The 27,070-nt window shown below is 44.5% G+C and overlaps 1 protein-coding gene across 3 annotated transcripts in view; it reads left to right on the top strand.

Moving 5' to 3' along the window:
• LOC126547110 (annexin-B12-like) overlaps positions 1 to 27,070 on the top strand; it is a 51,537-nt gene that overhangs the window by 7,884 nt on the left and 16,583 nt on the right. For 2 of the 3 annotated variants that reach the window (XM_050194974.3, XM_050194975.3), the window contains exons 3-8: positions 5,504 to 5,527; positions 5,607 to 5,682; positions 8,009 to 8,103; positions 13,337 to 13,541; positions 21,743 to 21,822; positions 24,871 to 24,927. In XM_050194974.3, coding sequence (XP_050050931.2) covers positions 5,504 to 5,527; positions 5,607 to 5,682; positions 8,009 to 8,103; positions 13,337 to 13,541; positions 21,743 to 21,822; positions 24,871 to 24,927 — 537 coding nt within the window. Of the gene's footprint in view, positions 1 to 4,652; positions 4,820 to 5,503; positions 5,528 to 5,606; positions 5,683 to 8,008; positions 8,104 to 13,336; positions 13,542 to 21,742; positions 21,823 to 24,870; positions 24,928 to 27,070 lie in introns of those variants that run through there. The other variant, XM_050194976.3, reaches the window with a different exon arrangement.

The following is a 27,070-nucleotide window of genomic DNA, read 5'->3' as shown; positions in this document are numbered from 1 at the left end:
TCTTTGTGTGTGGGAAAATGGGGCGGGGTGAGAGGGAAGGGGTTGTTGAAGGCCGGTATAATATACAAGAAAAAAGAATTTTGTCAAATCGAAAATTCTCTTCTAGCTGGACGTTCGACTTTTCCTTTCTTTTTTTTTTCTTCACCCCCCCCCCCTCCCATGACGTGGTACGATTAAAAAGCGCCAAGGGGTCGCTTGCTGAAACCATACGTTACGAAAACATGTATGTTACAGCATTATATCTTTGGAACAGTACTATCCACGCACGTTACTGTGATATCGTTGTGTAGAAGAAATAAGCCATTACCCGACCAAGTATGTGTCCTGTGCGCAGATAACGCCGTTGTCGCACTACGTATGACGCAATCGGAGCTAAATTTACCCTCGCGTGTGGCGTTCAGATAGGCGTACGTAGCTCGACAGTACGTTTGTCCGTGTGGATAGGAATGGTCGCCTTTGAGAAAGCTCACTATGCCATAGTAGGTATGATTTATGCAGCTCAAACTGGTGTATATCAGGAGTTGTAAGGCCTACAAATGTGGCAGTATGTTGCAAACATTTCATGTCGATGCTCAGCTCTGCACGATTGCAAGATTACATGCACCGTGGGACCCCCATTACAGCTGTATCATAAGTTAAGCATGTATGCTTTTATAATGCGTAAATAAATGTCACTTGTGTATTTGGTTACGTAATTTCTGCTCCCTAGACCCCATACACCTTCTGCAGCGCGCGCAAGGTGTTTCACGTATACCATTGCGGCTGCCTCCGTGATACAGCCGACCAGAGTTTTTATTGCGGTAGCAGTTATATGGACACTCCAAGCCCATTTTTGCCGTCGGTGTCGCCGTGAGGTTCAGTTTATATTTAGGTGCATGCATGCTATATGACATGCGGTATATGCGGGTTATATTGCCTCACCATTCTATCACTAAAGTTGCTCAGGTCAGGTCTTACATTCTTGACAATATTATTCCTCAGGATTTTGAGAATGACAGCCCACAAATAAATGTCATGAAGCAAAACACCGACAGCGCATGCATTTCACCTTAAATATTCTCAGCCTGAAATATTAAAAGTGCGAAACAGTAACACAGCTCAAGCCTGAAAATGATGCAATTTTATTGCTGCGGCTGCGCACTACCTCCGGGATCGGCACAGGCAAGAGGTTTGAAACATCCGATACGCCATGCAAGATGAAATTGTCCGATGGCAGGATTCAAACAGAGGACCCCAGCACAACAGCTCGTGTTTACTTATACTCCGTTCCATACATAGCAGACTTCGTGCAGTGGCTTCGTTCGCACTCGCATATAGTTCGATGTTTTTTGACCGCACTTGTGCGCAACTGTTGTTTATGTGGGCTCAGTAGCAAATTGAACAAGTTTTAATCCTTAGAAACAAACACACTTGTGTATGCGGGTGCTAATGCGCTGTTTTAAGCTATTTTCATTTTTGTTGTTCTTTTCGGTTTCTTTCTTTTTTTTTTTATTGCAGCCCGTCGCGAGGAGCCACATGTGCATGCTCGCGGGAGCGAACGCTGTTGGCGCGCAGCGAAGCACTTCTAGCGTAGCTTCCACAGCGTTGACTGCTATGTATGGAACGGAGTATAGTCAGCTTACATTTACTTCAGTTCGTACTGCCACTGCAGCTACGATTCTTACACTTCGTGTAATATTCCAACATGTCGCTAACGCATTCATTGCTTCGCCATTATGGCGAAACTGTGAAATTCCTTATTGCGATCGCACTCGCGCCGCCGCCGTGCTGTACTGCTGTCGACGACGCATGCGCGGTCCGCGCGTGGAGGGCTAGAAGCCGTCCAGAGTCGCGCAGTGCGTTTGACTGCAAAAAGCAACGAAGCTAAGTGAACGCACCATCGCGCTCCGCTCAGTCGGCTTTGTCTGGCTTCCGCTGCTGGCATGAGCGTTGCGCGCCCACAGGTATAGCGTTCCTGCTGAGCAGCGGTGTGCATTACACACTCTGGTGCCTACATTGGTCTGAGCGGAACGGACAGTAAACGTCAAGCTAAATCTTTGTAATCCATCCTATGGACGCTGATGAACTCTGACGGTTTCCCTTCGGTCTCATCTCGGGAACCAATAGAGGTGCAGCGCTCCTCCTCACTAAAGCCCCTGCATCCACGCGCCAATCGTGTATGGAGGGGCTTTACTCCTCACGGCCGTTCAGGGCTTCGCCTGTGTGCGAAACTGCGATTTTTTACATTCTTCTTTTAGGGAGGGTAGGGCTTCTGTTTGGGGGGTCACCAGTAGTAAAAATAAGAAAACCGCTGTTATTCTGTCGTGATATGTTACAATACACCACCTCTTTTCTCTTCTTCTTACTTGAAACGCATCTTTCGATAAAAAAAAAAAAAAATAGCAGATAGTCGAATTTCGCCTCTTCAGGTGAATTACTTAACAGCAGGGCGCTCGTTGCATGGATGATAAATGGCAATTTTTGCGGTCAGCTAATAAACTGTTACACTATTTAATTCCTTTATTCACTTTAGTTGGGCACATGTGACAATGACGAAATCGAGCCCAGGTACTGGTGAAGTCACATTAAATAAGCAGAAATGGTAAGCGTCTTGGACACTTTTCCGGAAAACCCATGTATTTCGCAGCACAATTTAGGAACGAATATCTCGAAATCAGTGCCAGTATCGGGATTTCGTCTAAACGAACAGTTTGCCTGATTCTCAAATTGCAACATATATGTTGCAATTTGAGATAAGGAAATGAATTATAATCAATTTCGCTATCTGGGTGTTGCAGAGGGCGTTTTTTAAAATTAAAATGTATATGTCCAATGTATGTGAGTCCACTAACGCGCGTTCGTAACTGATAAGCATTATTGACGAATTGGTTCACGAATCCGACGCTCACGATGTTCACGCAAACAAAGCAACATAGCGTTATACGCTTGTATCCGCCAGCTGACTAGAATAGTGTATTTGTCGCCTCGAAGTGGTGTTCGACGGCGCGATATTGTTTCCTTTTTAGGCACCGCGTTCGTCTCATTGACTGAGGTGAGGGTGCAGTACTTGGTAGGTATTTCACTGCATCTATAGTGCGGCTTTCTTAAGCACAAGTGTAACAATAGAAGGCATGTAAGAAGTGGTAAAAGAATTGCGGTAACCTTTTGGACGAGATTTGCAGCTTCCCAGCGCATCAGACGCGGGACAACAAGAAATGGACACTCAGCGCTGTGAGGTCCCTTTCTTGTTGATGCGCGGGGAAACTTTGGTGATAATGCAGCACGAACTAGCAGCGCTAAACTTTGTACCAGAACTTTCGGGGTCTTATTGTGTAGCTTGTGTCCTGTACGCAGATAAAGCGAGAATTCCTGCGTAATGCAAGAAAAGAAGAATTGCAAAAATATAGCCCGCAGCGCTCGCTACTCCGCTCGCGTGCCAGCGCTCCAGCTTTTGCAAGTGCAGAGAAGGAGATAAGAGTGAGAATAAAGAGAACGGTTTGGGGCGTGGGGGGCGTGTTGTGTAACCCGTGTAACGTTCTTGGCCGTCCTGCAGCTGCGTGGTGATGACCAGACCTAAAAAAGTCCCAGATGAACAGTCCTAAAAACGCCGCCGAGCGCGCGCTCTTTATTTATTTATTTTTGTTATTATTTCTTTACACTCGCGTATTCGTCTGATGCACGTATTTTTAGCGCCCCCAGAGCGAGAAACTTCTGCCTTGGGAACGGGCCAACTTCTCGGACGGCCCCAGTCGATATCCTGGCGCCAGAGCACGCCAGGCAGCGCGGGTAATAGACGAAAAAAAAAAAAAAAAAAAACGCGCGTGCATTTTTATGGCATCGTTTTTGTAGGGGAAGAGAGTCGCGCGGTAGGCTTGCCAAGTTGTCTCCGTGAGAGCGTGGTGGTGCCCACCCACCCTACACTCGAGGTCATTTCGTCAACGGGACCTTTCCGACGTTTTTGAAGTAATTCTTTTCTTCTTTGTTTTTGTTCACACATTGCGCGCCTCTTTCCAGGAAGCTGGCGCGCTCAAGGCGCGCAGTCCGTTGTTTCCCCATTTTAAGTGAGGGTAGGATCCGCGCACGTATCTCTGTTGGTAGAGGAGGCACTCCGCCGTTTTGGTTCCGGCTTAGAATTTTGTGACTCATTACTAGCAACACACACGTACACGTACATACTTGCGCGGCCCGCACATACGTGTGCTTCTTGTGTATGTTAGTGGTGAAGAGGAATGCGCTACAGTCAAGCTGTCACGCGCCTACAGAAACTTTTCGCCCAATCAAACTCTTGTTTCGCCCAGCAGTGTACGATAAAGACTCGCATTTTTGGATGTGTGCGTCTGTATGTATGGGCGCAGAATGAGTTTTCGTCAGGTCGGAAAGTTCCGGCGTGACAGTAGTAGCGGACATTTCCGCGATGTGCTACGGCCCACTTTTGCAGGGGCGTTGCTTGTTATTTCAACAGGCAGGTGATAGACTTGCAAGCACACTCAGTCTTTTGCCTGATCGCGAACAATGTCGAATCTTGTTGACTCAATCAGGCCGCGTGAGCAATCGCTTCGTTTAACGGCTCACGTCGTCAGGTTGCTGCGACTTCCTTTGTTCAACAGTTTATCTCTGGCGAGTGCAGCGCCATCTCGATCTCGCCTTTAGCGCGCGGCGCCGGCGGCGGGCGTTGCTTCGCTAGTCTCGGTCTCGCGGCTTGTCCGGCTCGACGACGATCAGCGGTCGCTAGCGTGGATGCCGGAGTAGGTGTGGCCAGGTTTTTTGCGTTGACTGCTCCAGTTTGACCGCAGCGGGGGCCATTTTCTGTCACTATATTCGCATCGACAGCGACTTTAGGGTGAGCCATTCCGCGTTTATTCCTTTTAAATTGTCGGGTATCTCATAAAGGTTGTTCTTTTGCAACTTCTGCGCCTCCGCCCGACGTACCGAAGTTTGATCGGGGCGATCGTCGGCTGCCGTTCGAGCTGAACGGGGGTATACCTAAAGTCGCGCAGAGAGGCGAACGTGCGTCGTAGATACGGGGGCGTTATGGTTGACCGAATGCTGTTTTGCGGTTATGATCAACGATCCGTTTGCTTCTTGCTCCGTCGCACTGTAGCCGCCCCATGGGACGGCGGCTCGTAACGTGCGTGTTGGCATGGCTTTCCAGGCCGCCATTAGGAAAGCTCGCTACCTCGTGTAAGTCCGCAAGAGGTCTGTGATGTTTCTGGACGGGCTCCTCTCGCCTTTATCGCCTGGACCAGCGCTAGGCACGTGTGTGTATTTCGCGCTGCGCCAAAAGCAAAATACAAGCGTTGCATTAGGGTGCAGGACTAATGTCACATGGCCATAACGTCACTGCACATGTTCACCTTCCTCCTCTTTGCTGTTGCTGTGTTTCGTTTCCTGTGTCGGCGGCGCGCCACTCCGCCCGTCGTCGCCCCGCCCCTAGCTCTGTCCCACTTTGAAAACAACCGTGCGCTGTGCTGGGAACTTATATACCATTCCTTACTTTTCCTTGTCTCTCTCTCTCTGCTTACAGAGTCCAGGCAACGCAAGAAACATGGTGAGTTTCGTCGTCATGGATTTCTTAACAAAAAATTGTGACTGCTTGCAGTTGAGATAATCCCCTCTGCTTTACACAGGCCACCATCAAACCCTACCCAGGATTCAATCCCCAGGATGATGCCCAGGCGCTCAGGAAGGCGATGAAGGGTTTTGGTAATTTGTCTTCATGTTTAAATGCCAGCTTCAAACCATTCTCTGCCTGCTTGAGAACATGTTGCATGTCAATTTTCTGTAACAGCTAGGTTAAGAACACAGGCCATGCACACATAAGATTACACATTTTATTGGGTGAAATTTTGTCACGGAACAGCAGGTGTCATCATTCCTATGAGCATTCTTTTTTCAATACTTTTCACACAGATTATGTTCACACAAATAGTTTCACACAGGTTATGTGCACATGATGTTCCTGGCCGTTAAAGTATTCACAAGAGTGCACAGAAGTGCAAAGGTTCCCACAGTGTTAATTATTGTTGCTTGACATAGTTTAATTCAAGAGGTCCAAAGGTTTCAAGAATGTGGTGCAGTACTGAACTGCGCCTCCAGTGACATGCAAGAACTGTTGCATCAATGGCTCCTGGGCTGCATAGCTGGAGTAGCTAACATTTTAAAGAATTATGCACTGTCACTGTTATGGGAAAGGTTGTGAGCAGGTAGTTCAATGAACAGTGTGCTCACAGAAGAGAGAAGGCAGTTCTTTTTTATTTCAAAATTTATTTCGCAATTCTCCACAGTACCAGGGGATACTTGTAAATCCTACATCTTGCACATTCTTTTCATCCACGTCTCCTATGCAAGTGGAACGGACAAACTCAATTCCAGCAACATCCTCCTCCTCCTCTCCACTTGAGTCCATGTCCAAGACATTTTGCAGTGCATTTTCAAAATTGTCTTGTTTGCATTGACCATATTCTTCTCATAAAATGACGAAGAAGGTAGCGCAACAGACTCTGCAGAGATATACGAGCAGTTCACTAGCTAGCCGAGTCGAGCATTGCTTCGCTCTGCTGCTCGTAGTGTTCCGAATGTGTCCACCATCACTCTTTGTACATGTTTGTGATCATACACAAATTCTGTTGACACTGAGAGGACACCCTGCGAGTGTGTTGTGTTAATTTGATATTGAGACTGTCACAAGATCGTTATAATTGTCAGGTAATTTTTTGAAACAGACTATGTAGACAATGCCAGAAATGCTGAGAAAGTGAGAAAGATATAACAGCAGACGAGGATAAAGTGAGACATATGGATACCTGTATCTGTCAGTTTGTGCCTCACTTCCTCGTCGTCTGCTTAGTGCTGTAACCTTTGTTTTTGAGAAAGATAGCTTATCTGGCGACGCCAAATTGCAGGCAGCCATGATGAATATTTTCCACATTAGCTTTATCTGCATTCACTATATGGCGCAGTAAACTCCACAGGTGTAAGATGAAAAGTGGAGAATTCGGCTGGAACCATGAAATTGGCAACATCTGTAACATACTTGGAGGAAGAGGTGTGAGTTCGCAGTGCACTCAAGTGCGTACATAGTGTCTGAAAGGGTTATGAACGGCCATACTGGTTGAAGACATAATTGCAATAAGGGTACTTATTATAGTTCAAGGCTGATAACCAGTGTAATTGGGGAATAGGGAGAGGTCACCAATTTAGCCTGTGGAATTGTTGCCTCTCTCGAGCATTTACCAGTGCTGGGTTATTGTTGCCCTACCCCTTCCCATCCATGAAAGACTTTCAATGCCCTTGCACACCAGTAGGTAATGCTTGTATTCTGTGTTACATAGTAGCACTTCAAGTGCTAGTTTGGTCAGCATTGGTACAAGTAGTGCACACTTATTTTTTTTTTTTTTGTGCCTTCTTAATTTTGCTGGCAACACCCCCAGATATGAATTGGCACGTGTGGGTCAGTACTAAAAGTGAAGAGGTAGAAGCACGTGGTTTCGGTAGGGTTTCTTTTTGGGGTGTGGCTGAACGCATGAATCTTATGGATCAAAGACTGAGGCAGAAGTGCTTTTAATTTTTTAAAAACAGACTGTAGTGATGACCTGCAGTTCAGCTGTTGATGAAGGTTGAAATAGCTTATTTATTCGCTTTTATTCATCTCATGTCAGCCAGACTGAAGAATGCATAAACCTGCCCATAGATGTGTGACATTGTAGAGGCATAGAGTTAATGTAGAGCAAATGAGGAGCCTGTCTGCTGCCATTCACTGAAGGGAGAATGCCAGTTAACTCCATTTGGCACTCTGCAAGGTGCCCCCTGAGGGAAAAGAACTGCCCTTTCTCTTGTAGACTCAAGATTTACTCTTTCCCTTTAGCAGGGGAATAAGTCTTGGGGCAACTCGGAAGTGTTGAGTTGCAAGTGGCTCTACTGTAACAGTGCCTGCATGTACAAAGTTTCTTTTCTTGAGATACTTTAATAGATGGTGCATTGTTCCTCTCTGGCTTCAATGCATTTTCTCATTATGTGTTTGTGCCTGCAGGCACCGATGAGGCTGCCATCATTGCTATTCTTGCCAAAAGGACAAGTGATCAGCGACAGGCGATCACGACAACGTACAAGCAGATGTTTGGACGGGTGAGTTGTGGCCCCATTGTCCGAGTTGTGGTTGATGGATGCTGGTATGCTGTAGAGATGCCTTGCGGCTTGCTTATTGTTTTGCTTTTCTGTTAGGGTGTCATCTTGGGGAAAGTGTGCCTGCTGCATTCCTCTCCATATTGCAATGGAGGAGGATGTGTACATGTATGTCTAGCTGGGGTAGGATTGTCTGGTGTGTCTAGCTTTGCTTCAATCATCTCTATTGTCTGGGGTATGCAGCGGAGTGTTAACTTGGTTGATTTGTTGCTTGCTTGCCTGGTTGGGGCCGGTTGTTCTGCTTGGAATTTGAACACAAGCCATGTTGTGTAATTGGGGAATTATTGCTGTAATGTAAATAAAGCACATGATTCAACAGCTTAATTTTATAAAAGGCACCTGTAAGGTGCTGTTTTAATTGAGCATACCTGCCATGGCGGTGTAGTGGCTATGGCATTGTGCTGCTAAGCTTGAGGGTAAAAAAGTAGTGTGCTCATTCTTGGTTTTCATTGGGTTATGTAAAAAGGATAGTAATATTCCTTGTGCATATTAAAAAGCAATGAAAGATAATATGGGAGGTAAATGCATGACCACTGTTCTGCCTTTCTTGGGTTTAGAATAGTAAACCCTGTGGTCTTTCTCACATGGTGTTCCAATGGGGTCATCTAGACCACAGCACAGGTTTCAGTATCTGAGCTTCAAAGGGGACATTCAGCTCAGTTGCATGTGTTGCATGTGCCTGAAGTGTATATTAGTTTAGTCTCCACTGGGAGTGAGACAGAGCACTGCACTGAGAAGGTCCAGAGTACAGAGGTATACACTCTTGTCTAGAACATGCTCCTGAGGGCCAAAGGAGCTACTAAAGCTATAGTCGATCATCAGGTCGAGAGAAATCTATGGAAACTGTAAATGTAGTCACGCAAGCTCACATTCAGCCGATTTTGACACGTCATCTTCAGATAAAGCCAGCGCAGGCCTGAGCAGGTGGTTCGCACATTCTAGAGAAGTGTTGACCTCTGTACATGGAAGGCGTTTATTTGACGACTACCTTGGCAATGAGACTGTTCAGGGTGCATGAGCCAAAGCTCCTGCAATCAAAGGGTGGCACATTAGTATTAGAAAGCGGTGTAACACGCCGCAATATAGGAGGATGGCTTCCAGCAACTGCACTACCAAAGTAATATTCCTTCAGCTCGATAGCCTTCGAGGGTGACCTAGGGCAGTATGACCAAGCATGTGAAGTGAGCTGAGTCGTGAAAATTGCATTCATGAGGCTGACGTAACGCGCAGCTTGTGCTATCGTTGGGCCTGAATCGCCCGTGCTGTCGCTTTCCATGTTGTCCTCATCACTGTCGCTAGTCGACACTTCGGCAACGATGACGAAAAGTCGAACCTCGTAGCTGACATCTCTTCGCGGTCGCAGCAGTGCTGCTGAGCAACTTCTTTGCATTCCAAATGCCACGCACCGTAGTCAACGGCAGATCCCTGTCGCGTGCCAGTGCCGACTTCTTCGCGTCACGTTCGATAGCACAAACTATGTTCAATTTTTCTTCTATGCTAAGTCGCCGGCGCCCAAGAAGACGACGGAGACCTCGAGACGCTAAATCCTTGAAGGAACTAAAGTTTCTCTCTCTCTCTATGCTGAGCACCCGGCGTCTTTTTTATCCGAGCTTCGGCATGACGCGAGTCCCCGCCTGCACGACGCCACAATGCTCTCTGGCACGACGCCGAAATGATGTTGATGTTGATGTGGCTTCACGCGCAAACACACAGGGCACTTGGAGGCCATTGTTCCGATCTCTGAGGCTTTTTGTTCTGCCGGGCCACCTGATGGAGACTACACATTCCCGTGTTGTGTGGTGAAAAGTGGAAACACTATGTGTTAACCAACACGTACGCAAAAAACTGGTACAGTTTATGTGGATACAAAACACATTATGTTCATTGGCCGCTGAGTCGGGGATTTGACTTAGCTACTTCTAAAACGAAACCACTGTTTAAGCGGGTACGGTTTAACAAGATTTTACTGTACTATGGACTGTAGGTGGTTGTTTAGAGTTGCACTTGTGGAGGCTTCGTTCTCATGTACTTTTAAGCAGAAGTAATGTGTGCATTAGTTTCACTACCTTTCAGCAGCATTCCTATTCAGCAGGGCAAGTTGCGCTATTCAATGCAGCCAGCTCCTAAATGAGGGCCATGTGTGCAGTGCATGTACTCTTGCATCCTAGGTGCGAGTATATTTTTGTAAGCAGCTGCTCTCACAAGATATCTGAAGTAAACATTTGCTATCTCCACTTGTTTCAAAGGACACTTGCCATGAGTTGTCTTGCATCAGGACACTCATCTATTCGCTACTGCACAGAGGAGCATTGTTGCTGTATTATATTGAAGTTATGTTGAGTGTGTTGTGAAACTCGTACACTGATAACATCAGTGTAGTATTTGCCTTGAGGTTATTTTTTGCTGATATTAGCCACTAATATTTTACGTGAACTGCGTTTAATTCTAATAACTTTTGTTATTTTGTTTGTACTTGTTGCTTCTTTGTCTTTGCTACAATTGCCTAAGTTATTCAGAAAGGAACAGCAGGAAGCATGCTGCCCTTTCCTTTCTCGTCTTCCTTCTGTGGTTCTTGCACATCTATTTCACACCAGTTATCATGCAGGAATGGTTCGAGTTATTTTATTCTTTTGCACATTTTGTGATGTGCAGGACATAGCATGTGCCTCTATCGTTGCAACTGTGGTTGTGGCAAGCAATATTTTCATTTTGAATCGGTGTGAGGCATTGTAGGTAGTGAATGTAGTGGAAGCCATCAGTAAATACAGTGCAGTACAGTTTCACTGCAGCTCGTGTGCTGTCAAGCTTGCTGGCTTCATAGACACCAACAATTAGTTGTCAGCTGTATCGCACTGGTGGTGCAAAAATGGGGGCAAATGCATTGTAGTGAAAAGCACATTTGCTTGGATGGATATGCACATCTGTAGGCTGCTGTAGGTTGTAGGCTAGTTGGTTCATAGTAGCAGATTGCTCAGTGCAAGTGGTAAACAGTGAAAAAAAAGGTACAAACAGTATTGGTGTTAAACTTGCAATGATTTAAATTGATTTCCTTGCCTTTACACTTGGCAAAATGCTTTATGTACAGGTCTGAAAACTTAAAAAAAGTTTTTGTTCAGCCTCCAATACCTTTTTGTTCGTTATATTTTCAGGGTGTCTACCAACCGGGAAAACCGGGAATTCTCAGGGATTTTGAGTAGTCTGGAAAAAGTCAGGGAAAACTCAGGGAATTTGGGCCTCTATCAGGGAAAATTAGCGGCAATTTTATTGAAAGGGTCGAAAGTCGCTGTAATGCTGGCTCGAGTAACAGACAGGAATCGTAATGAATCGTCTTTGACGCCTTGTCGTCGGCTGGAGGAGTTGCGAGTGTACAGTCAATGACCGACTTTCCGGATTCCCGATAATTTGGACGGCTTCGCGGCACCGCCACGTACCCCATAGAGTCAACGTATCAGAACGTGTGACATTTCCGACGCAAGAACTCTTCGCCGTCCGATTTTCCGGACGTTTTGCCGTGACCGCAGGTCCGAAACGGCAATAATCAAAGGCACCACCGCTACCGTTTTGATTACTTCGGCACCTCGAACCGGCATTCTCGCACGCAGATCCGCTGGCAGCCGTTGCTGCCATTGCGGCAACGCTAGGCCTAGCTGCTTCCACGTTCGCTATGAAGCTTCTTCCCGTTGGATGCCGAGTTTTTTATTGAAAGAATTAGCTGCTGTCAGCAATGGCACGGACTCCGCCTTTGTGGTCCTCGCGATTGGCCTAGAAACTTGGAAAACACGGTGCGTTGCATAACGCCGATTTCTGAAAGTCAGCTTCGCCTCTGTACAGAAATGTTACTTGGTGAAGCATACGCAAAAGTATTGCAGTGAAGCATAACAAGCGTGGGAAGGGGTTATTGCCACGGAACACAGTGTGTATTCCTTAATTATACACGCGTGCACCCGGTATTTCCTGTCACAGTACGAGCACCGATATGCCTAATATGTGTACCGACAGGCCTTCAGAGCGTTTTCGAACGTGCCTGTATGGTTTGAGCCCCTAAAGGCACTAAATGACACGCATTTTTTTTTTTCACCTGGCCGATTTTTCGTACGTTTTCGCGGCCCCTAGGGAGTTCTAAAAATCTGTTATAGACTGTGCAACTGACCAAGATGCTTCAAATGGTCCTTGGGGCGAACGAGTGGCGGAAGGCGGACAAGAAAAGAAATGTCCTACGCATTGAGGAATAAACGGGAAAGGAAGCTCGCTGCCGCCGTTTTGAAGGAGCTTGAGCTCAAAAAATAAAGTTTTGGCTAATGGCGAGATGCATGTGTCCCTCATCCAAACCAAAATAAACTCTTTGAAGCAGTGAAACACAACACTCAGGAGTCGTGCGCGTGCTTAGAGTATGTCAGCACAGTTGAGGTTGACTTACGAGCTGTTGAGAGAGAATCTCGATTGTGACAGAGTTAGGACCTCATACCACTGAGCTTGCTATGAGTTGATAGAAATAGCTCATATTCGAAAATATTTGCGTCTATATGCATCTCCTTTTTATTCGTATTTGAGAATGTCCGACTCCATTTGCAATTTTTTTCGAGGACACTTTATATTTGCTGTGCATTTTACTAACCCCCCGGCCTTCTATTCTCTTTTTGAATAACACAAACACTACTCCTTAGTATTCAAATTGGATTAAGGCGCTTCTTTATTTTTTTCATATGATTACTAGAGAGTGACAGCATCAGGCGATATGGTTTCAGCCCGTCTTGACATAAAACATAGTTCTGCATCACTCAGGGAAATTTGCAATTGCACCCAGGGAAAACCTGGAAAACTCGGGGAATTTGGAAATGTCAACTTGGTAGACACCCTGATTTTACTTACCAATGTTCATGCTCCGTGCATGTGTTAAGCATTTGCTGATTGCAGCATTGCAAGATATTGTACACCATGCTGCTTATGCTGGACCATGTTTTTGCTGTAAGGTCTTCATGGTACACTTTGCCACCATTAAGTTTATTTTCTATAATTTCTGTAAGGGATGCAGAGACAGCTTCATAAATAACTGGTTTGCTGGCCTTTTGTTGCATGTGATATGACTACTTTTATGTTTGTCTTCTGTTTGTTAAGAAGTGCTTTTACTTTCAGCTGTGGTTGACAGAGTTGCTTGCTGCCTGCTTTACGTTTTCAGGACCTTGTAAAGGATCTCAAGTCGGAGCTGTCTGGGAAATTCGAGGATGTCATTGTTGGGCTGATGACTCCACTTTTCGAATTCCTGGCATCTGAGCTGAAGGCTGCCATGAAGGGTCTTGGCACTGACGAGGACTGCCTGATTGAAATCCTCTGCACCCGCACCAATGCTGAAATTGCTGCGATCAAGCAGATCTACAAGCAGAGTGAGTGCACACCCTCCTCCTTGTTTCTTAGTTTATTTATTTTATTTAGAAATACTGTCAACCCTCAGTTGAGGGTCATAACAGGGAGGGATGTTACATATACGTTCATACAAGACAGCCAGATACAAAAGAAATATTATATAAAAGAAAGATACAAAAGATACAAAGAAAGATACAAAAGAAAGAAGTATTGTGTCCTACGGATACAATACAAGATACGATATACAGACTGTAAGACATACATGTATTCAAATGTTCAACCAGCTGCCGCACGCACACAAACAGAAGAAAGGAAAAAGATAAAAAAAAAAAAAGAAAAACACTTTACAATATCCACATGGTACAGTTTTAGTAAAGAACCTTGATTGCATTTGTAAACAATGCAGTATCAGAACTGTGAACAATTTCTGCAGGCAGCTTGTTTCACAGCTCTGTTGACTCTGGGAAGAACGAACAACGAAAGGCATTGGTTCGGGACAAGTACGGTTGAATAGCTTCACTATGATTTAAGCGGGAGCTCAGTCTGCCTGGAGGTTTTAAATACAAATCTTTATTAATTTTTAGTTTGCCGTGAATTATTTGAAATAACGTTTTTACTCTCTGCTTCTTGCACCGAACTTTCAATAATTCAAGACCGCAAGACTTTAACATCGCCGAAACTGAGTCTGTCCTTCTATATTTTGAACAAATAAAGCGCGCTGCCCGGCGTTGCACCTTCTCTATTTTGGCCCACATTACCTTTTGATGGGGCGCCCATGCTACTAACGCATATTCTAGGGATGGTCGAATAAGAGATCTGTAAGCCAGCAGTTTAAGATCTTTTGTTGCCCTCCCCAGTGTTGCTCTTAAAAAACCCAATTTCTTCTGTGCCGCAGAGCACACTCTTTCTGCTTGATTGTGCCATTTTAAATCATGCGAAATAGACACCAAGATATTTGAAACAAGGAACATTAACTAGATTGTAGCCTTGAATATCGTACTGAAAAGTAAAAATATTCTTTTTTGCAGTGATATGCGTGTATGTGGTCTTATCAAAATTAATTCGCATTTCCCACTTGTCACACCAACTCCCAAACGCCTGAAGGTTTCGGTTGAGCTTAATTTGATCCTCTAAACAAGATACCGGCGCAAAAATCAAGCAGTCATCTGCAAAGAGTTTTATTTTAGCAGAACTATCTAAAGCGGTTGCTACATCATTGATGTAAAGCAGAAAAAGTGTTGGCCCTAACACGGACCCCTGTGGTACTCCTGAGTATACATCTACAAAACCAGACTTGGAACTATCAACGCGAACTGCCTGCTTGCGGTTAGTTAAATAATCTTCAATCCATTTTAGAATGTCGCCATTTATACCTGCTTTGTACAGTTTAAAAAGTAATTTACGATGGGGAACCTTATCAAAGGCTTTGGGAAAATCAACGCATATAACATCCATTTGTTCACGGTTGTCCATAGCTTTGGAAAAACCGTGTAATGTCTCAGTGAGCTGTGTCACTGTGGAAAGTCCCCGTCGGAACCCATGCTGGCATGCGCAAAGGAGGCCATTTGATTCTAGGAAGATAATTATATGTTTTGCTATGACGTGTTCCATAACCTTGCAGCAAACTGACGTAAGGGATACAGGACGGTAGTTATTCATTAGAGTACGATTGCCACTTTTAAATATGGGGATAACTACAGCACAACGCCAGTCCTGTGGCACGGAATGGGGGCTTAGTGATTTCTGAAAAATAATTACCAAATAAAATGATATCCACTCATCATACCTTTTCAAAAAGCCAGTAGGTATTCCGTCTGGCCCAGAAGCCTTCTTGTCATCTAACTGTAGTAACTGCTGGAATACGCCCCTCTGAGTAAAGTTGATAGCATCCATGGAACTTTCGCTGAAAGATGCCCCATCATCTACTGGAAATGGTTGATCACTGCGCGTGAATACTGATTGGAAATATTTATTTAATCCATCAGCGATAACACCTTTTTCTTCTACTAGAACATTTCCTACCGTCATTTGCTTTATTTTTTCCTTTCTGCGGTCTAAATAACGCCAAAATTTTCCTGGGGAAGTCTTAAGAAAATCACTTAGAGTGCGATTAAAAAATGTTTGCTTCGAACTGAGTAACAAAGCCTTTATTCTCTGACGTACTGCGTGTATTTCCCTAGGATCTGCTTTTCCCTTGTGCGGCCTTTTTAATTTCCGTTTCGCGTGAACAATATCCCTAGTTATCCATGGGTTACTCCGCTTCGTTTTCTTGAGTCGGGTCGGAACAAACTGATCTATGCAGACTTAAATAATAGCTTGAAAGTGCTGCCACAAATCTTCAACTGTTTTGACCTCGGAGACATTTTCAAATTCGTTGAAACACTTTTCGAAATAATCTAGAATAGACGTATCATCGGCCTTAGCATAGTCTTTGATTTCAACACGTACAGTAGGTTTTGTAGGTGGTGGTGTACAAGTAAGCACATTCAGCAAAATGATTTTGTGATCGGATATACCATCGGTGACTGCCATTTCATAATCGCCTACTTTATAGGAAAGGAACACCAAGTCAAGCAATGACTGAGTTTGGGACGTTATACTTTTTTTTTGCTTCACTATTTGCCTTAAGTTATGAAAAAATGTGATATCCAATAATTTTTCGGCACTAGAAATTTCTGTATTTCCAGGCGAAATAAGTTCCCAATCGATATGTGGCAAGTTAAAATCACCAGTCATTATTAGCCTGGTGTTCCTGTTTACATGTGAGCAAAGAAACGTATTTAACATATCTAGAAAATCGGGTGAAGTAGTTGGCAGCCTATAAACGACTCCTATGAGGTACGACATGCCAGAAAACATGATTTTACACCACACCAATTCTGACATGTCACACATAACCGTACAGGCTGTCAGCGATGATTTAACAATAATGGCCACACCACCACCACGAGAGTCCTGATCCCACCTGAACATTGTGTAGCCAGGTGGGATAATGCAGTCGCAAGAAATAGCACTGTTGAGCCATGTTTCTGTAATGCAAACGACGTGCGGTCGCTCAGATAGCAACAGACATTCTAATTCAGTAACCTTGTTAAGAATACTGCGGGCATTGAACGAAATGATTCTGAGCTATGCTGTATTTGAACTGCAGGAAGGCATGCCCTCCTTGTCATTGCAAGCTTCCCCTGACACTTTGCGATTGCTATGGCGGCCCTTATCACGGCGTTCTTGGCAAAGAATACGCTCGTTGCGACTGTGATCCCAGGCATATAGATGGTCATCAATCTTAAGCTTATCATGAACCAGAGACACCTTTTGCTTGTTGTCCCTTTCTACAATGGCAGATTCCCATAGTTTCTTTCTAACGGCTGCAGTTTCTTTTGCATAATCATTGCTGACTTGAACAGATTTTCCCTTAAGTTTCTTGCAATTCTTTAGAATGCTGTCCTTTTCCCTGCTGTCATAGAATTTCATTATAATAGGTCTATGTTTTTCTGGCTTCTTCCTTCCAATACGGTGAATTCTTTCTATTGTGGTGACATTGACACCTAGTTCTCTTTTAAAAATGTTATCTGCAACAGCTGCCCTGAGATCTGACTCTGTTTCGTTCGCCTTTTCCGGGACACCTAACACTAAAAGGTTGTTACGCCGCCCACGGTTTTCAAACTCAACTAATTTTTTGGCCTGTTGCCTGACAGTGTCTTTAGTGTCTTTGCTTGTGAAACTGCAATAGCTATAAGTGTGTCGGGAATTCCTGATCTGAGGGGGTAGCTGCTGAATGGTCTGCAGAAAAACTGAAAGAGCAGGGACTGTATTATGTAACAATTCTTTACATTTTGCCCTCTTCTTGCCTTTTTTCATTGACAGGTAGAATGCCATGTCTACGCTGTCACTAATATATCAGCCACTTTCTGCAATTGGTGGTACAAAAAGAATAGAATTGATGGAAAGCAATCTTCCCATAATATGACCCCAGGTGTCAAGTGTCGTTTTTGGTGGAGCAACATCAAAGCACCCAAACAAACATTTAACATAATCAAAAAGGGGATATGAGGGGCGGCACGCTGCTTGTGACACACTTCTGCCATTTGAGAAGCATGCAGATAACTGGGTACGCCCATCATTGACTGATTGAAAATAGCTTGACTAGTGTGAAGTGGTGGCAAATTATATTTTCTGTGTCATGAACTTCTTGACAGGCCATGATAATGTATCCTCCACCCCCACAAATACTGTATACAGTGAAACCTCGTTAAACCGTAGTCGGCCGGAGCTCGGAAAAACTACGTACTAAACGGTAGTACTGTTTAACCGAAATAGCATGAGATCACCCACTTACCTGTTGAAAACGGAGCTCAGAGAGAGTGTGATGAAAGGGTAAAAAAAACATGCAGTATTTATTCACTTCGCGCGACAAAAATGTTATTTTCGTTTGATGCCGCGGCGGCCTAGCACGATGACAGCGGCCTCAAACTTACTGAAGCTGCGTGCCAGCTTCTCAGCCAGCCCCCTCCTCTCGACAAACACTCGCACGGCAGATTCCTCGTTGGCGTTACATATTCTACGTGCACGCGCGCAGTAGTGCTGCATAAGTCCCGGGGCGCCTTTTTCATTGCCGGGTGCGGGAGTTCAGAAAACTTTTGGTTTGGAATAGTTACGTTATCGCGCCCCTGTTCTCGTTGCAACGATTGCATTCATGAGGCTGACGTAGCGCGTAGCTTATGCCACTGTCGGGCCTGAATCGCCCGTGCTGTCGCTTTCCGTGTCGTCCTCATCACTGTCGCTAGTCGACACTTCGGCAACAACAGAGGCAACGATGGCGAAAAGTCGAACCTCGTAGCCGACATCTCTTCGCGGTCGCAGCAGCGCTGCCGAGCAACTTCGCATTCTAAATGCCACACACTGTAGTCAGCAGCAGATCCATGTGGCGGGCCAGCGCCGACTTCTTCGCGTCACGTTCGATAGCACGGACGATGTCTAATTTTTCTTCTATGCTGAGCACCCGGCGTCTTCTTTATCCGAGCTTCGGCATGAAGCGAGTCCTCGCTTGCACGACGCCACAACGCTCTCTGGCACGGCGTCGAAATGATGTTGATGTTGATGCGGCTTCACGTGCAAACGCACAGGGCGCTTGGAGGCCGTTGTACCGATCTCCGAGGCTCGTTGTTCTGCTGGGCCGCCCGATGGAGACGACGCACCGCCGTGTTTGCGCGACGAAAAGTGGAAACGCTACGTTTTAACCGATGCGTGCGCAATAAGCTGGTACGGTTTATGCGGATACAAAATACATTATGTTCAATGGCCGCTGAGTCGGGGAATTGACTTTACTACTTTTAAACCGAAACTACTGTTTAAGCGGGTACGGTTTAACGAGGTTTTACTGTACAGTCGAACCCACTTATAACAATATTCAAGTGCCACGAAAATTCCATTGTTATAACCAATAATTGTTATTTATTTATTTGTTTATTTATTTATTTCTGGAGTACTGCCGACCTCTCATATAGAGCCTTAGGCAGGAGTGGGTTATAACACAAAAACAGATATGGAAACAAAGAGAAACAATTCTACAAGCGCAACAGTAAAAGTTGCCAAAGCAAGTCCAGTGCAGGTACTAGGGAGAATGTGATTCATGCACAGGTACAAGAAACAAACGCTAGAAACTCGAACACTAGAAATTATACAATTCAAGGGCAGAATGACGACAACAGACATCTCTTGACAAACATCTCTGCAACGAGTGAACATACCATAATCAGAGCAAGATAAATATGTAAAACATTATGCCTTGTGTATCATTATAAATGGGTTCGACTGTATGTAGTAGGACTAGCACCAATCACAGTATAACAGTATAGCGCACTGTTGTTCATATGCACCGTGTTCATTATCCACAGTTAGGGGGCTAGGTTGACAGCGATATGTACTCTATTTTTTTTTTTTTTTTTTTCGCTGTTGCATGAAGTATTGGCATCATCTGACTTCATCTCAGAGATGGCGCACACTAACTTGCAACTCCATATGTGAATGCACTGTTTGCCTCTGTTGCCACTTTCTTTTCAAGCTGCGTTAAAGATTCGGGACTGTTTTGATAAAACTTTGCTTACAGAAAAGAAGTTTTGTCTCAAGTGCATGATAGTGATCACTGTGGTGACAAAACAGTTGCCACGGCAGTTCCCAATCGCAGGCTGTGCTTGTGTAAGAGTAGTTTTGTGAATGTGGGCTTGATGTTTAGGATGAGGCACAGACATAGTCTGACTTGCTTGGCATTTTACAGGGCGTTAAGTAAATACTTTTGAAATTCCTTAAAAGTGAGAAAGATGTATTAATTTAGCGATTTCTTTGCGATTGCTTCTACCACAAGGTCATACACATTCAAAGAACTCAATATAGTAAATTAGGCTAGTATTTATGAAAATGAATCTTTTTAACTGAAAAAGTTAGACAATTGATTCTAATGCAAGACTTGGAAACCTGTTATCTGAGGTGTTAATAACAGGTTCCATACATGCAAAAGGCTGTTAATTTCTGCAGTGTAATGAATTCAGGCCAACTTCACCCATAAAACTGAAACTGAACTGCTTAAAAGCGTAACTGGCATGCCCCTAGCACACAGGGGTTCCCAAACTTTTTGAAGAAGCCTTGGGGGAAACCAGTTTGGGAATCCCTGCCCTAGCAGACACCCGCAGCTGACTTGGCTGTTGTTGCTCAACCAAAGGCCAAGGATAAAGTGAACATCCTTAAGTGTTCCGAAACATACAACATATGAACAAAAAGCACCACCACTGAGAAAGTGACAGGGCAGTTGATGCAGGCATAGGCTTCGAAATTTACGATGGAGATTGGTCTCGGTTGTACTGCCAAAAGCAACAGGTGCAGCTGTTTGTGATAGCAATAAGTGGAATAAAGAACCTTAAGTCATCACCACCATGTTATTTTCTTGCTAGCAGCGCGCTAGCGTAATTAGTGCACTGTTTATTCACATGCGGCTTGAGTGAGAGCAGTGCGATTGTGACATGCAAGCGGGCTGTCACACAGGTTCCGTTCATATCTTGTGGGCTTTCTTTACAACATTTATATAGTATGTAGGACTTTAAATACTGCGAATCGTGTGTTTCCTTGAACGCTCTGCAACTCCCTCTTTAGAAGTATTTATCTAAATTTAACTTACAGAGTTGATTTACTCTCGACTAATTGTGCAACTGAAAGAATGCAAAAAATTGTATTTTTTCCTTAGAGTGGCTAACAACGTGCTTTTAGTCGTGTCTTTCTGTAGTGCACCTGAATATATTTCAACCTTGGTTAAAGTTAGCTGGGATGTTTTACAGACAGAGGCAAGTGCTCTGCGATGTCCAAGTTGTATGGCAAGTGAAGTTAGGCCGAAATATGTGCTGTGGGGGCTCCACTCCGCATGCGGCTAGGGCTGAAGACGAGCTCTGGATCTAGCCCCACACAGTCGCTCTATGGTATTCCCAACCCGTAGCGCGGGAATCGGGGCTACGTCGGGTTCGAATTAATAAGGCAACCAGTGGCATCAACTGTAATAAGGTTTATTGCTACAAGCAATAAAGAACACTGGCAGAGGGAAGTCCTCTCTGTAATAAGTAATAAATAGGCTTGCCTCGTTTCCTGGGGTAGTCAGGCAAACGAGGTCACTCATGGGTTGCAGCGGGTGATCCAGTCCGGCAGCTTAGAAGTCGGGCATCAGAGAGAGAGAGAGAGAGAGGGTCTCCCCTGGTGACACGCTTTCATGCCTTTTTACCTTTTTTGAGGGGAGGTCCTCCTCGGCCGCCAGATACGTCTCCTTTTTCCGCGAGCCAGGTGGGGGGAAGGGGTATGCGGGTCACGAGAGTGACAGAGAACGGGAGGGCATATAGTGCCTCTCTCCCATGTCTATGCTGACTCGATGCATCCACCACGTGCGAACGGGACGACGCGAGTACGCGGGAGGAAATGGGAGCGGGTGCTCCCCACAGTGCACACAAAGGGTGAAAAACATTGTAGTATATATGCAATTGTTTTTGTATTGTTTGGGTTTGGTTTTCGTGACTCATTATATAGGGGGGGGGGGAGGGGTAGGCATGTGCATAATTTGGTTGTATATTGCAGTGTTCTTATGACTTCACTGCCTTGCAGGTGAACGATGGCAGTATGTATATCTACATGCGGTCTTTAGTTGTACAGCTTAGCATAATCCTTCTTTATTTTTTGCTCTGGGCAGAGTTTGGCAAGGACCTTGAGAAGGCTGTGATCAGCGAGACGTCTGGCCACTTCCAGCGTATTCTTGTCTCCATGTTGACGGTGAGCTATACTTCTTGAATCGTATCACATGCAAGGGGATTATTGCATCAGTGCAACTTTTGTCTCACTGAGGCAGAAGGAACTAAGCGTCCTATCATACTGGTGCTAACTGTTTGGTCTATCTTGCAATCAACAGTGTTTTGTGTGTGGTTTAGCTCCTAGCTGCGCATGCTCGCCTAGTTTTCCTGGGAGATGGGTTTTTTTCAATAAATCACAGTTCTTAGTCCAGTCGTCGTGTGTGCTACATCTCTCCTGTTCTTCATCTTTTGACTAGTTTAAATCTCAAAAATATGTACTAACTGACCCAGATTGCAACTCTTCTCAACCTTTTCTTTCTTAATCCTTTCACTTTTGGGTTTGGGGATTTCTGTGCAACTTGTGCACTGCCTTTTTTTTCCCAAGTCAATATTTGTTGATTAACTTGTTCCTTACTGGACCTGTAAAACTCAATCAATTTGATAGACAGTTTTGTGTACTTTGTTAAAAATTTCCATTGGAATTCTAGTTGCAACGTCATGCACTGACTGAAATGACGCGTGAAATTTAACTATAGTCGACGACCGATAATTCAGACTCCACAGGGAATGTAAATAAGTCCTAACTATCGGATGTCCAAAAAATGAATGTATATAAAAAATTGTTATATTTACGTTTTAAGGCCCCTGTGCAAAGAAGTGGTCGATTCATTGCTGCAAGCACTTTCGCTTATGTGCAATGAAGTCCATCTGTATTTCTGCCAGTTTTGTGTTGTCTTGGTAAGCTGATGCAATGACTGCAAAGCCTCGAGTCAGATTTGCATGTGAAGGCTCCAGAGCACATAACACATTATCATAATCCGAGTTGGAGTCGCAGTTTGACGTCGGGAGAACTTGCTCAATTGTTTCGTCATCATTCAGTTCGGCACGCAATGACACCATGCTGTTGACGTCTGCAAAGTCTTCAGATGTAACTGCGACAGGAATCCGCTCACCACAGCCTAGCAGGTCATTCATAATATGCACATTTGAGCTCATTGTGGTAGGCGGCATTTCAGGCCCTTCAGTTGTGAGCCGGGCTCATTTGGACTGCGACTCAAGATTCATTTGGAGTCGGACTGCAAGGACAAAGTTGGTGCCATTTGACGTGGACTGTCAATAACTTCACGAGAAAGACTTCTTGGAGCCAGCAGAGCACTCTATGGAATGCATACTAAACAAACAAGCAAGCACATAATGGCTGAACGCTCTCTGGAAGGCAAATTCAACAAACAAGAGCAGGCCATCACGGGGCGATGCTTGGTGGTTCCAGAATGGATGTGATGATTGCGATGTTGATGTGACCTTACAATTCAGGCAAAGCCTCCAAGATCGGCAATTGTGGTTAAGGGGGGACGCGGCTTTCGCATTGCGAGAAATGGGCTAAAAATAGATTTTTTGAAAGTCATATTTTGGGTTTCAATAACTCTTTTTCTATCTGATTGCAAAATATCATAACTTTAAACCACGTAGAAGTGCTCTAAAGAATTTGTTTTATCAGCCAAGGTTGCAAAAAACGAAAACACACCAGACCAGAGGCCACATGTACAAGAAGCCCCACATCACAAAACAACCCAAAGACTACAAATTTGGTGCCTTTTAGAGAACTAAAGAGAAGGTGAATCTTTGAAAGCCGTTTTCTCAAAACTTTTTTCCTTTCTGCTCAGTTTCTGGAGCTGATTTCTTTGTTACCGTTTATCATATCTTGACTCATTTTTTTTTTGTCACGTTCCTTGGGCTACAGTGCAGGTCGTGACATTCTCGTTTTCTTATCTTGACCCTTTGTAAGTTTAGTTTACGATATGGCTATTCATCTACCTGAAAGTGTGCTTGATGCGAAGGTAACATAAAAAGTGACTCCATAAAATTTGTGTTACCTACGAAAAAAAAAGAAGCAAGAATGTCACTACCTTCAGTACACATTTAGCTATGCAGTCAATACTTAACAAGCCTTCTGTCATGTTTTCTAAGTTCCCCAGGTTCTCCAGAAAGTTCGAGGGAGAAAAATTCTGCTCAATAAAATTCAATGAAATGTTCTCAGGGTATCTCTGAAACATTTATGGAAGCTCCAGGGCAACATTCTGAACATTTGTGCCAATTTTCATCAACATCCATGAAGAAATGAGGAAGTTGATTTTCAAAGCCACGTCTCCCTTTATATCGCTAAGGTGCAGTGCTGTGACAAGGACAGGGTCTCTGAGATTATATGCTAGATGGTAAACCCTGAGGCCATACTTGATGTCTCGTTGAGGTTGCCAGCGGAGATAATTGCAGCAGAGTCGGTGTACGCTACAGCCACGGATGGAGTCCGGATAACCAAATGTAGAGCTGGTGGCTGTCCGAAATATCGGTCGTCTTTACACATTATAAGTCTATGGCACCATTGGTGGTGTCGCGAAACTGTCGGAATTACCAAACATGTCCGGATTATCGGTGTCTGATTTATCGGTGAGCGACTGTATTGGTCAGATGTCACAAGTTTTGGTAAATTGGATTCTGGAAAAATGAAACTCCGACTGTGCTCCTAGTTCTTCCTTACCAAAACGACGCAAGATTTGTGCTTTGGTCGACTCTGCAACGTTTTAAAGTACAGCAGCAGTAAAGAGACAGAATCTTCTGTCGGGTTGTCTAATTTTCTTATCCGACGTCTAGGCTGTTTTAACAATGTCTCAAACAGTAGATGCTCATGAGGGCATGTTATTTTAATAATTTAAGTTAGACTAATATGAAATGCAACTTTACTTTTTGTACCATGGGCTGCTTTTATTCATCAGCATTTCGATAGCCTAAGTACAAATTATTACAAGCAATCCTTCCCGTTTGTAAGACTTTTACTTGCATTAGAGCATGCAGTCGATTTTAGACCGACCTTCGACTGAAGCTTGACTGGCAGTCTAATCTCTTACACTGCATGTGCAAGTGCCTTTATTCATTACTGTTAAATATTGTGCAGCACGTACTTGAACAATGTGATGTTGTCAGCACTCTAGTACTTCTTAAGTTGTGTTTTCTGAAAGCTTTCTTTGTCTTGTAGGGCTCACGTCAAGAGGGAGTGCCCGTAGATGCCAATAGAGCTGCAGACGACGCACAGGTGAGTGTTCATTGCATTTACATTATACATTTTGTTAACACCGTTGGAAACATTGCGGTAATCGAAGGACTTTTTGTGAAAGTCCTTTGAAGTGCCTATGTTTCAAAAGGTTACACCACTTTTGTCAAATACAAATATTTTTTCTCACCTGGTGTTAATTTGACCCTGACAAAATTAATTTCATCATGCAGCAGATTGAATTAAACTTAAGGCAGCAAAAACGCTGATTTATCTGGCAGTATTGAGCCAAATAAAGAAATAGGGAAAAAAAAACCAACCTCCCAAGCCCTGTGTACAGATGGTTAACGAGCGAAAGTGAAACGTGTGGCCCCGGTGCTTATCACTAGGTTAATCCCGACAGTTCGTTAAACGACAGCTTGGTAGGCTGTCAGATCCTCGGTACGCAGTTGCTGCTTGCGCTCGTCTGCATGAGCCTGTTCTTGTGCCTAGGCTGCAGCATCGGCAGGGCATAGACAAGCTCGTTCCCGGTTCTGCTCGCGGCGTTGCTGATCGAAAGCTGCCTGCTCCTAAGCAGTATGTATGATGCGTGGCCTACCCATTTCGGAGCCGGCAAGAAACTGCTGCGCGTGTGTTTGGCTGCTATGGAGAGCAACGATGTCACTACTGGCATGGTTAATCCAGCGCCACCTAGATTGCACAAGGCCTTTTCACTTCGATCTATGACGCCATGTTACCTGGCCCGACTGCCATAGAATCTAATGGGGATGCTCCAGAGTAGGCAGCGGGGATTTCGATGTCAATGCTTTCATCACGCCAGCCTTGTCAATGGAAATTTCAGGTCAGGTAGTGTGATGTAATGGATCTGAGTAAACAGGCTTTGTGCTATCTAGGTAGTGTTGGCTAATTGTGTGCCTCTTTCTCTTTTTCTTCCCCCGCACGTGCATGGAGTCGCACCGCAGGAGTTTTCGGGATACAGGCGACGGACGGACGGACTGACAAATTGGCTAGCCATGTACAGCTTTGCTGTAGAACAGAATTAGTGTTTGATCATGTGACATCATTGAATCGCAATTCGTTTTGAACAAAGATCTCACTATTTGGATATCCCCACTGTGTTTTGCATGCCTTCTCAGGGTGTGTTATAACAAAGCCGCAAGCATTGTGTTTGTGGCAGTTGTGAACCATTGTACAGTAGGCAAACTGAGGTATACATAGCATTTGGAATCATGGCCATGGTTAACACCAGGTCTGGAAGATAGTGGGCATGGACATCATGTACTCTCTCTATGCATGGTTTGTAAAGTTGGTTTCATTTTAGCTTGGTTTTTATATTTCTAATTGAACAAAGGTTATAAATTTGGCATTGCATGTGCCCGCTCTCTTGCATGGCCCCTCAGTTCTTTATTCTCATTTATTACATAATGAGGGTCTCGAATATGGTAACATTGATGCCTTCAGGTAGTGTGTGGGTTTATTGACCAGTTGCCCTCACCCAAAAAGACCACGTTCTTGTAACATCTGCAGCAGAAAGGATGTTCCACACCCGCTGCCAAGGTTTTAGAGTGGTGGGCTGGCTAACGCTCTCAGGGTTAGTTCTGGTAGTAAAACATACATACCCCAGAAACTGGATGGGAGAACGGCGCTGCAGTAGCTCAATTGGCAAGAGTATAGCACGCGTGATGTGAAGCCATGGAATCGTTTCCCACCTGCGGCCAGTTGTTTTTTCATCCGGTTTCATTTCCATTAATTTATAATTTCTCAAATTCAGTTACAGTGAAACCTCGTTAAACCATAGTTGGCCAGAGCTTGGAAAAAGTACGTACTAAACAGTAGTGCTGCTTAACCAAAATAGCATTAGATTGCCTGCTGGTAATGCTGAGCTTAGCGTCACAAGTTGGCAGTGCCGCACTCCCCCTCTTTCTCTGTCTCCTGCATGGTATTGGCGCGGCACGCTATGTGCTTGCACTTGCATTTCTGAGCACAGATTGGTATGCGCCTGTTTTTCGCACTGGGCTTTTAACAGATCGCTCGCTGCTCGTGCTTAAAGTGAGTCTCGGCAAGCGCAGAAGTGCTTTGCCGCAGCCTAACCATGTATGTAAGCACATAGGAATGCCAGAAAACATACAAGCAAAGGAACAGGAAACTATGCTTTATTTTCCTTTACTTTGTGAAGTACTTTCAC

The sequence above is a fragment of the Dermacentor andersoni genome, chromosome 1 (assembly GCF_023375885.2).
Source record: "Dermacentor andersoni chromosome 1, qqDerAnde1_hic_scaffold, whole genome shotgun sequence".
Lineage (NCBI taxonomy): Eukaryota > Metazoa > Arthropoda > Arachnida > Ixodida > Ixodidae > Dermacentor > Dermacentor andersoni.
The sequence above is the reverse complement of the archived record's forward strand: the minus strand, read 5'-3'. Positions and strand labels throughout refer to the sequence as shown.